Source organism: Pundamilia nyererei, unplaced genomic scaffold (genome assembly GCF_000239375.1).
Source record: "Pundamilia nyererei isolate P.nyererei 1_Seehausen unplaced genomic scaffold, PunNye1.0 scaffold00450, whole genome shotgun sequence".
NCBI classification, from domain to species: domain Eukaryota; kingdom Metazoa; phylum Chordata; class Actinopteri; order Cichliformes; family Cichlidae; genus Pundamilia; species Pundamilia nyererei.
In genome coordinates this window covers 189,124-200,585 of record NW_005187851.1, presented here as the reverse complement: position 1 = coordinate 200,585, position 11,462 = coordinate 189,124, and the positions used below count along the sequence as shown (strand labels likewise).

Here is an 11,462-nt window from a genome sequence, read left to right as displayed (position 1 = left end):
ACTACACAAGACAACACACTATGTTCAGACTCCAAACACGCTAAATGTCGCAAATCTCCGCCGTCACTCTTAAAACCTCCTCCTTCCTAAACAACTAAATGTCATGTTGCCATATCATTTTTTGATTGGTCGACCAGGTTTCATTTTTTCACCAATAGGAAAGGCTGGGGGTTTTTTTGGCGTTGTTTTTGCTCACAGGCTTTCGAGCGTTTTCCTTATAAAACGTCGTTTTTACCGTTTCTTCCCGCAGTAAATATAAACAACGACAGTATTCAGGAAGAAAAACAAACATTACAGATATTTTATCATAACTCTGGTTTTACGTGGCCGATCAACACAATAAAGTCCACACTTTGTCCGTCAGTTGTTCCGTCTGTCCTGCTCACATCTCCAATGGTTGGACACGTTGTCATTAACCTGGCTTCACTCCACATCAGCCGCTTTGCTAAAACTCCGGCACATGAGGACGCTGTCAGAGCCTGTCAGCCACGTTGATTAGCTGCGTATACACGAATGTGAATCGCATCATTGGCTGGACTGTGGGATAAGGCGGCATCGTTCTGATCCCATACAGGAGCAGCCAGTCACTGACTAACACTGTGGAAAAGGATTGTTAAAGTTTTCATTTTAATTTCAATTCAGGTTAGATTTTTTTTTTTTTCTGTGCGCAGAGACCTGAGTCACTAATGTAAAGGGGAAAGTTTGAAGGTGGTTTAATAGGTGAAGTTAAGCATTATCAAAAGAAATAAGTCGATTTTCAATTTAGAAAAGTGGAGACGATTGACTCCTATATGAAAAGTGAGGGTTTGTGTGGTGTGCGTGAAGGTTAAACACACATTTGTGTTTTTCTGACAACCAAGAAGAAAATAGGTGAAATTAAGCAAAGACAGAGACCATCTGTTAAAAGATAAATAGTTTATGTGAGTCTCTCACATAGTATTTACCTTTACTCTATACACATTGTTTTGAACGTGATATACAATATGTCATCTTATTTTATTTTTTTTTACAATTTGACATAATGATTTTTCTTTTCAGCATGCACTTGCCAACAAAAGGCTCCACAAATACAGAATTACAAAAACTAGAATTATGCTCACAGTAAAACATACGAAACATGAACTTGGATCAAAAGCCTGACAGTTGGAGGACACGATGTAGAAGCACAGCATCAGACTACCAGGACTTTACAGGAAAGAGCAAAGTACTCCACAGTAAGACACAAAAATACATGTTCTGGTTTCAAAAAAATAAACACCTTTTTTTTCAAGTTATAACATCATCCTAGAAATACACGAAGAACGGTACCCCTTTGTCAATTCAAAGAGTGAAGCAGCGTGTGTACTACATGAGGAGGATGGTGGGTTCAGGGCGACACTGGAACAGCTAGCCTACAACTGTGCCGGTTGTGCCACTTTCAGATCTCGCCTGGCAGCTTCTCCAGCTGCTTTTTCACTCGTTTTCCTTCACCTTCCTGTTTTAACAGGCTCCTGAAATCACAGTGTGGATCGGTGCTTTTGTTTTTCGGGTGCTTATTGCGAATCCAATCTGATTGTGTGGGTATGTGGGATTGCTACGGTGCAGATGTAGCCATTCTAGAAGTCCCGCTGTATAACTTGGTAAACTTCTGCTACACGTTTGCTTCACCCCCACAAGGGGAAAGATCTGGAAGAATCAAGTTATTTTTGTTAGCCACCAGGAGTCATGAGGAATAGTCTGGTCAGAACAATTTGGTTTGTATAGAGATGAACGTCTGCAGCACTAACGCAGGGTAGAGAGGGGACTTCTACAACGGCACTGCATCACAGGGGAGCTCTGTCTCATTTCTGTTTGTGCTAAATGTACAAGAGTGACAGCATCGAGTCCACTCGCTGGTCTTCTCTGACCGGGCCTTTCAAGCTATAGACCTTACCCTGGATTGTTAGGACACGCACACACGCACGCACACACACAGTTACACACAGCAGCAATTAACCTACTGAAATTACAGAGAGAAACAAAAGCAGAGATGATCGTAATGTCACATTTGTTCAACGTTGCCTCTCTACACTGTATATACTCGGTGTGGAATTTCATATATGAACACACTCCTTGTTTTGAACACAAAGTGTCTCGACTGATGCGTCTCAATACATTTATTGCAAGGAGGGATATCACAGCAAGATGATCGACTCAGAGTGTCAACGGCGCAACGTAGCAGCGAGCCGCCTCGTACCTGACTCGCTATATCAAAAGACAGATGTGTGGACAGAGCCACATGGCCCAGATGTGCTGTGTTGTTTTGTATTTACAGGAGCAGAATCTACACACTAGATAGTCTCTTTTAAGGACGAGCCCAGTTTGCTTTCCTCTCCTTTTCAAAATAAGAATTTTTTGTGAGTCTTCCAGTCTGCTCACCGACAGCCTGTCAGTCAGTGGCTCTCGGGTGCGTCCTCATCCTTATTGTCCTGTAGGCGTGGCCTTATGGCTCCAAATGAGGTCTTCCCACTGCAATAGGTCCTCATACAGATGACAATTTATCCCACTGTTATTCAAATAGGAAATGAATTGTCTAAATAAAATATAAACACATGTTTGGATGAAAGAAATGCATCAGATCTCACCATGCACACGCTGTCTGTTTAAAAATATATGCACAAAAATCAAAACAGTACAAAATTTTATTTCTAAAGGCTCGTCTGTGTGCTGGGGTCGTTCATGTAAGGCGTGAATCAATAACTAGGTGCAAAGACAAAGACAAGCTCCTCTTTCTGATAGTTTGACTTTTTGCCGAGCTACGTGGAAGATGCATCTAGTTGTGAGCCAGTTGCTTAGCAACCTCCTGCTACTTCTATAGACATACTGTAGTGATGGGCGAGGCACACTGCTGCATGGTTACGTCTGCTTCCCCACACCTGTTGGTACACAGAGGCAGTTTATGCCTGTCATTGTCAAAAAGACTGATTAGCTTCAATTTCAACTGTGTAGTCTGGGGACGTACATCTATTTATTTTTTATGGACATTGCCTCATGAATAAAATGCTACCTGTCTATGCCCCCCCACACACACACACACACACTGAAAAATAGCCAAGAAAAGGGTGAGATGGCACCGCACCCTCATTCCTTTACCTTTCCACTATGGCGGTGCCTTTCTTCAAGCCATTAAGATAGAACGCTGCTCTCTGCTTGTGTAAAACCAGTAAAGACAACCTCTTTGCAGTTATCTGTGAGTAAACAACCAGAAACACAACAGATTTGGTGGCACTACGTCAGAGGAAAAAGAAAATTAGACACAGAGGAGGAGAAAGTTATTCAGAAATAGCAGCAAATGAGCAGAAAGCAACGCCCAGCTGGGCTTCTGTGTTTTCAGTCTCTTCGTGGATTGTTGCTGAAGCCAATGGCAAAATGAGACATGGTACGAGTCGGGTACGCCCTCCCTCGCCTAAATCCCAACATAACAACATTTTCTAGAAACAACTCCAAGTCTGTTCTACAGATCCTCGAGCTCTCCTCCCCTCCTCTGTGCACGCTGCTTGAAGACGATGGTTACAGGATGATCCATGCAAAAACATGAGCAGGCCCAACAGCGGGTGAAAAGCGACTTGCCCCTCCTCTCCAACTCCAACCCAATTATAACACAGTTTACCATCAACAAAGTCACAGTTTGTGTGAGGTTAAAACAAAGTGGCATCTCTCTTTCTTTTTCTGGAAGCACATCTATTTCAAGGTATCTAAATATAACAACATCTAATATCCCTGATTATTAAATGTCCTTTATTACACGTTATGGCTGCTACCTCTGAAGCCACCAGTAACAGTTTTTTTATTGCAAGACTCACATTATGATAATATCGAGCTAAAAGGTACATCAGGAGATGAATGTGAGCTTAGCAGATGTACCTCGAAGGAAAAGCGCAGAACTTGCTCAGGTTACTCGAGACATTTACACGATTCTTGGCTACGATGGTGGAGTACTTCTCCACTAGTCACAAGAACTAAACAGAGTTCGGATTTGATGCCAGAGGGATGTGGTTTGTTAGTGGAACGGATATGGGTTGGTTGGGGTCAAAGCGGTCCAGAGGTGGACATCTCACAGGATGGAAGGGATAGGGGAGCGAGAGCGGCGTAGCGGGCAGGGCGATCCATAGGGCGAGGTCACAGGAGACAGCCTCAGAGTGTTACCAGCCATGCCAGTCATGCCCGCTATGTTGTTTAAGCTCCGGGATTTCTCATAGCCTTCAGATGAGGGGGGCGACAAAGGTGGTGGTGGTGGAGGTGGTTGTGCAGGAACAGGACATGAACACACACAGGCAGGCAGGCAGGCAGGCAGGCAACGATCCAAATCCGAGCCAGCCGAGTGAACCGAGACAAGACAGGAGACAGGAGTGAGACATAGCAACAGTAGCATACTGTATGGTGAGTGCATGTACAGCACATTTCATGACACTGGCCATAAAGCATATTGAAATTCTTAGGCCTGGAGCTGCTTGAGAGGAAGAAACAACCTGACTGGCTCAAAAGTGCTTCTTAAGATTGCTTTAAGTGCAAACTATCTATATTGTTGCTGAAGTAACTGAAATATGAAATCCATTACATCTACAACAAATACAAACAACACTGGATACACCGATAGCTGTTCACATCTTTAGTTCCTGCAGTAAATCGATGCATAATTAAATTAAATTCTCTTTATTTAAATCTTTGCCTACTCTGAAACAAAATAAGTTTGTGTGGCGACATTTTAAACCCGAGCTGTTCTTTATGCTGCATTCATGCTATGCTAGCAGGGAGTTACTGGTAGCCTTGTCGTCACAGCAGATGTTGAAAAAAAGGCTACTTTTATTGTTGAACAATGCACTACTATATCAATTTATTGCCCAATAATATTATATTTTCAGATGGCAAGAGAATCTCTATGCCACATCAAATCGTCTAAATGTTTTAAAATTGAGCGATGAAAAAGTGGAAGACTTTAAAGCCCCACCATGCACAGTATTCATGTTTTTCTCTTTAGGGTCCAAAAATGTAACAATGCCAGCAGTTTAGCATGTCAGAGTTGAATCTCACTTGTGTTTGCTGTTTGGCCAGCTGTGCTATTTATTTAAAACTTTTAAGATGAAATATTGAATTTCAACAGTACGAAATGCTGTCATTTAAAAAGATCAATATTCCTTTAAGTAGATTCTTAAGAAAACATTCTGCTTTAATGAACTTGTTCCTGCTTTGACCCACATCTGCAGATCTTGATACAGAAAAGAAAGCTCTGTGATTGGTTCTGCAGCATCTTGGACCACAGGTTTGCTAACTCGTGGATGGTCAGTGAACAAGTGAATTAGTCATGGTAAAGGTTATCTGTTTCTACTGGCGTGTGGCTGCTCCTCTCTATCAGCGGCAGCGACATGTCCATAATTTCATCAGAGATGCCCCTCATAGCTGCACGACGTCACAGATGGCAGCTTTGGTGAAATTAAGTTGAAGAAAGAAGCTGCACAGCTATCTTTGGTTAGGGAGTCTGAGGTCAGTGATCAGGCCAGTGTTGGACGCACAACAGGAACATTCGTGGGATTTGTAGTCAGTCCTCTGATGCTGGGAATCTACTTCATTTCTCTTTCACTTTACTGACAATCTTTCCTCTGAAAAAGTGGTGCTTAGTTACTTAATGAAAAGTTGATATGGGACGGAAGAGTCAGCTTTTGATTTTGTTTATATTGTAGACAGTGTTTCTGTTTCTTGGTGCTTGTAATGAAAACTTAAACTAATAATAGAGCAGTCGTGCTACCCTGTAGTTAGCTAGGTAATTAGTAAGTAGCATATCTATTATATGTGTTGCCATTTGAAGCTGTATGTATCTTGAAGTTCTTTGAACTTTGCAAGCCAGCGGAGCTCCTTCGTAATTGTATTTCTGTAACTTGCACAGCAAGCTCCACCCCTGAGAAATACCTCTGTAAACTCTGTCAGAGTCGTTTTAGCTAAATGAGAGATATTATAATTCTTTAACTTTAGGGCTGAAGAAAAAAACAGTCGTTCATGTTGTGGCACCAGTGACAGCATCATTAGTATTTTCTCCCATTAGAAATGGATAAAATTTCCAAGGAACGGTTAAAGTTAACAAGTGCACATATAAACCACCAATTCATATATTGAGCCACAATATGTAGCTTAAAATGAACAACATGCATGTGTCTTAGATTATGTATCAAATGTTACTGTGTGTGTATGAATCCAGACACATACTGATGATGATGATAATCGACACACCTTAATTCAATCATCTTAACAACAACAGCTCAAACTTCTGAAAATGCTGCATGTGATGCACATCAGTAAATCTGCATTGGGTTCAAAATAACCAAACAAGCCACAGCAGCCAGCGCAGTAATGGAGCATGCCAATCGGCTGATGAGGAACAGCAAATGGAAATGTTGCCTCATTACCACTCTGCATACACCACCATTTGATTCACTGAGAGCATGGGTGCAAATTAAACTGGGGCTCTTTCAGAATGAGCCAAGCGAGCAGAACAAAAGAGAGCCTGGGTCTGAGCCAACAGGTAGCGGGAACAAGAAAGGAACCCATGTTTTATGCATTACCGTCAGTGTGGTGGCAACTGCAACCACGATGGATAAAAGGGACAGCTGCTCACCTGACTTCACTGAAAATCATGATGCGCTGTCGCTGAAGATGTGGACAGGTTAACCTGTTAGACTACTCCAGTAACCACCTCAAAGCCATCAGCAGTTGTTTTTTGTTGTTGTTGTTTCTTTTGCTTAATGCAATGAAAAATAAGGCTCTGTTAGCAAGCCTAATGAATGCTTTGCATTCATTAGAATTCTTGTATAATGGGTGCTTTAGCAAAATAATCAGTGGAACAGAAGCACTGATTTGCCTGCTATCCAATGAGTGCTAGGTGGCTTTACAGCAATAATATTAGGAGCCGGATATTCAGCTAGGCTCCTGGAGATGCAGCTACCTTCCCATACAAGGCAGTTAGCCAAGGCTTAACACTTCCACTTTACTTTGCAGATTAACACAAGATTCATGTCTCTGCAGGTAAATAGAAGAAGCAATCTGAATGACATATGTTTCTGATAGCATCCAAATGACATTTTGGTATGTTCTCTATTTAGCAGAGATAATCTGCATCTATCAAAAAAACTGCAGTCTGAACTAATCTCTGCTCTGCGAACTGCTTGATTTATGTGCTTTGTTTCCTGTAGTGATGTGTCGTCACGAACGAAATGGCTCTTAGAGCCAGATCTTTGACGTGAACGACACGAGCCGGCTCCTTATCGCGAGCCGTGGGTTTTTTTTTTCTTTCTCTCACTCTCTCTCTCGCACTTTTTTCACTTCACTCCTCACGCGAGCCTTGTGCTTTGCTGGGCAGAGGAGGGAGGGGCGATAGTTAAACTCGCAGTAGCACAGGAACAGAGCGGGAGGGAGAGAGAGAGAAAGAGAGCCAGGGACAACAACCTCCCATCAGAAAGGTATAGTATCCACAACTATTTTCAGCTGTGGATGATAAAGGATTCAGAAAGTTTATTCATGCAGGTCCATATGACAGAGAATATGCATCTTCTTTTTGTTTTCATATTTTAGTTTATATTTAATTGTGTTGTGGTTTGCAGAGTTTTGTGTTGTTTCACTTGAAATTTGTTTAAAAGGAAAAAGCTGAAAATTTAAATAGTTAAAAGTTGAAATGTGAATAGTTGGTTTTTGTATTATATGATTTATTTATTAGATTTTATGTGGAGTGAATAAATAAAAGTATATTTACGGTGGCCCCTACAGACAAAGCACATAAAAACTCAAAACACGTACAAAACACAACAGAGGTGCTCCAGGATGCTAGGGGGCAGTGTTGAGCTTTTGTTACCTAGTGGCTACACAAGCCAGGAAGTACCAACGACCGGATTTAGTGTGTGGTAGTAACAGGTAAATGAACATTTTTTAAATTATTTGAATATATATGAGTGCTTGTGTATAAATACACAAACACATTGCGTTCAATTGTGTAATTTAAGTGATCTAGTAGCTCTGTTTTGGAAGTTCAGTTAACGCTAGAAATGTGTTTTGGAGTTTGTACGTGCTTTGGAATTTGTACGTGCTTTGTCTCTAGGGGCCACCGCATATGTTTATATTTAAACATGTATAAATAAAACCACTCTTTTTTTTACATTAGTAATTACTTTTGTGCATAATTTCATATTATTGTTAATAATAAATTAATTAAAGCAACAAAACAACCTGAAGAGCCGGTTCAGGGGGCGAAAGAGCCGGCTCTTTTTAATGAGCCGAGCCGAAAGAGCCGGTTCTCTAAAAAGAGCCGGAAATCCCATCACTAGTTTCATGACCTTTTCTGCCTTTGATATCATACAGAACAGCAACAACACTTTTAGGAAATTCAGCAGGTGTAACTTAACAATAACCTTTAGGCTGGGTCAAAGTGTTAGCAAGCCCTTTCTGAGTCTGACCTTTTCACAATGTACTGGCACAAGGTGACATGTGCTATGCAATTCAGGAGGGCAAGTCTGACAGCAAGTAAAGATGAATTTTATTCCTGTAGTTTTATGAAAAACATTATTTCAGTCATGCAATCAGAGCTATTTCCAACTCATAATATTTGGGAAAGTGACTTCTTCATTTTTCTGCAAACTCAAATTTAAAGAACTGCTTTATTGGAGCTGATGGTTTGCTAAATAATGTAAAAACCAAAGGTACAAGAGAAAAAGTTTAAGAAACTGATAAATAGTGTATTTATCAATTCTAACAGGAGCTGATAATGTAAGCTTCTCTTCCTAGCTAGCTTCAGTCTTTAGAAATAAATATTAGCTTTATGGCCAAGAGTTACAAACAGAAACTAAAACCTCGTCTCTTTCCTGCAGATCCTCTGATGATGATGTTTGGTAGGGCTCAGCCAGTACAGGATTTGTAAGAACGGTAGCCAGAGCTATAAGACTGATATCCATTGGTGACTTATACCCTACCCTATAAATATGTTTATGAGTTGACTAAAATCTTGTTCCTTAACCTTTTATCCTCTCTGACAGTGAAAAACTATTTGCTGGTGTATCATCACCTTACAGGCAGATGATGTACTTGGCAATTATTTTGCATTCTGTGGACGGACAGTGGACCAGTCCACAGCCAAAAAAGTAAGACACTGGGTCAGAAATGTATTCAACTGTTTCCAGGCAACCAGAAAACAGGAATAAATTGTGAAGAAAGCAACAGTTCTGAGTCAGCTGCCGGGATGCGTTTGCCCCTTAGAAAGGCCAAAAATGTTATGCAGTGTGTCTGTGGAGAGTCGCGACAGCACGTCAACAGGTTACGTTACCTGAGCTGACTAGGGCTGAACATAAAGCCTCCTCCCTTCCTGGGATGTTGGTGTGCCACTCACTAAGGACATGGATCAGCTGATGAGCATTTGGACAAGTATCTGTGATTTTAATAGTACCTTCTAAAATGATAGGCGGTTTATTCAGACCGGTGGTTCCAGGAAACTGAACTTTACTAATGATGACTGATGATTCAAACAACTAATCAGTAGCAGTGCACAACAGCAAGCGTGGATTTGACAATGATTTCCCAATAAACAGATCTGCATGCTTTTTAGAATACTTTATAAAATCACATCACAATGTTCTAATTCGATGTTGAATTAAATGACATTTAAAAAGTGAAATTTTACATATCAGTTAAACTACCTGTCTTTCGTATCCCTCCGTCTGCAGGGCAGGTGTAATCACTGGCAGCAAGCAGGAAACAGGTCCCCCCACTCCGGCGGTCCTGTTCTCGGGTGCTGGACCTACGCATGGGAACCCTCTCCTCAGGAGACATGGTGAGGTCGCTGCCCCCGCTGCAGTCTACAGACAGAACTGAGAGAAAAATCCATTTGCACATCCATATTTGCTTTTGTTCATTCATGCAATTTACACCAAGCTGATGATTTTGTGGTACTTTTCCCTCATAGACATGACAACAGAAGAAGTTACCAAGCAATGAAACTACAATCCTCACGTCTGCCTTCAACAGAAAGAAACTACGATCTGAATCCATGGAATGACGACACTCTGTGGATTTCAAAGATTTCAAGAAATCTGTTTTTACTTTAACCTTGTGAAAAGATACAGGTGAGACTGATGTTTCCATTCTTACCCAAAAAGGAAAACCCTGCCAAACAGCATAATTCATAGAGCCAAAACCTGATGTCGTTTTTGCCTTGTCTATATAAAAGAGCTATGACTGTGCATTTGAGTGACATTTTCCATCCATTATTAGGAAGGAGATCAGGCTAATACATTCTTCTTAACATGTAACTACATGCTCTGGCAGTCATAGAGCTCCTCTTTGGGGACTAAAGACACGTACTGACAGTTTCACAATTGGCCATGTCAATTTTTATGATTAAATATGTAATAAAATTGAAGGGCTGGTACATTTACGTGGTTCTAATAGTTTGTGGATGACAGTGGAGGTCCTTGGTATAGCAGTGTTTCCCTTTGCAGGAGAATCAAATCAATTTTTTGGGGGGGATGGTGAAGATGAAAAAGTATCAAGATTAAATAACACCAGTGTGGAGCATTAGCAATTACCATAGCTACACAGATTTATACATCTGTGCCCTCAAACATATTAGATTTTAAATCAAACAGTGAAGACGTGATTGGTGCAGACTTTAACTGAACGGGTGCAAAAACTGTATTATCTGTTCAGGAATTAGAGTCAATTGTTTGACATAGTCTTAATTTCAGATGCACCTTCATGGCTCCAATGAATTAACTCGCATATATGTTACCTGGACAGGTGAATTCTCTATATTTGATCCAAAGAGACATCAGTGCAAGGAGCCCCTCCCCCAAAAAAGCAAAACCAAAAACTGAAGGCACAACTTACAAACGAGTGGCAATTAAATAAAGACCTAGCAGAGCGTCTCAGTGGCGGAAATATACATGTAATGAGATCCATGGGCTCCAGACTTGAAAGGACTGTTTTGAATCCTTTCATTTAAAATTGTGTTAGTTTGTCCAATTACTTTGAGCCTCTGACAATGGGAACTATGGCTGTGATTCATAAACAGTAAATGCAAACATTATTGTAAAACTCTTTGAATTAAAAGCTACAATTCTGTACTTTGATTACACTGTGATTGTTTGATTTTGTTAATGGAAAATTGTATTTAGTAGTCAGTATAATCTTTTAGTGATATAAGTTTGCATATGGTAGAATACTGCATGTAGTTATTTGTATTAGGAAATATTCAACCATGTATACTTAGAGGCATATAATTAATTGTGTGTGATCTTTAACAGGCTGCAAAGGCTTGGTGTGTATTCCACACTAGAATGCACACCCACATCCTGGGAGCACGAGAGAGGTCGTACCTTCTTTTATTGTTTTATTGTTTTAACGTAGCTACGTCTGTTCTAGTCTAAGTGCTTTAACTGCTGGACTTCCTCACCGTGCCATCTAGGGTGGGGGAG

The 11,462-nt window shown here is 40.8% G+C and overlaps 1 protein-coding gene across 5 annotated transcripts in view; it reads right to left on the bottom strand.

Moving 5' to 3' along the window:
• Nucleotides 1–934: 934 nt before the first annotated feature.
• Nucleotides 935–11,462, bottom strand: part of kcnc2 (potassium voltage-gated channel, Shaw-related subfamily, member 2) — a 120,585-nt gene continuing 110,057 nt past the window's right edge. Inside the window, exons 3-5 of one of the 5 annotated variants that reach the window (XM_005753681.1) lie at nt 9,687–9,857; nt 3,112–3,206; nt 935–2,894 (exon numbers count right to left, since the gene is read on the bottom strand). In XM_005753681.1, coding sequence (XP_005753738.1) covers nt 3,145–3,206; nt 9,687–9,857 — 233 coding nt within the window. In that variant the 3' untranslated portion in view covers nt 935–2,894; nt 3,112–3,144. Of the gene's footprint in view, nt 4,219–9,686; nt 9,858–11,462 lie in introns of all 5 variants that reach the window. The other 4 variants (XM_005753682.1, XM_005753683.1, XM_005753680.1 and 1 more) reach the window with 4 other exon arrangements.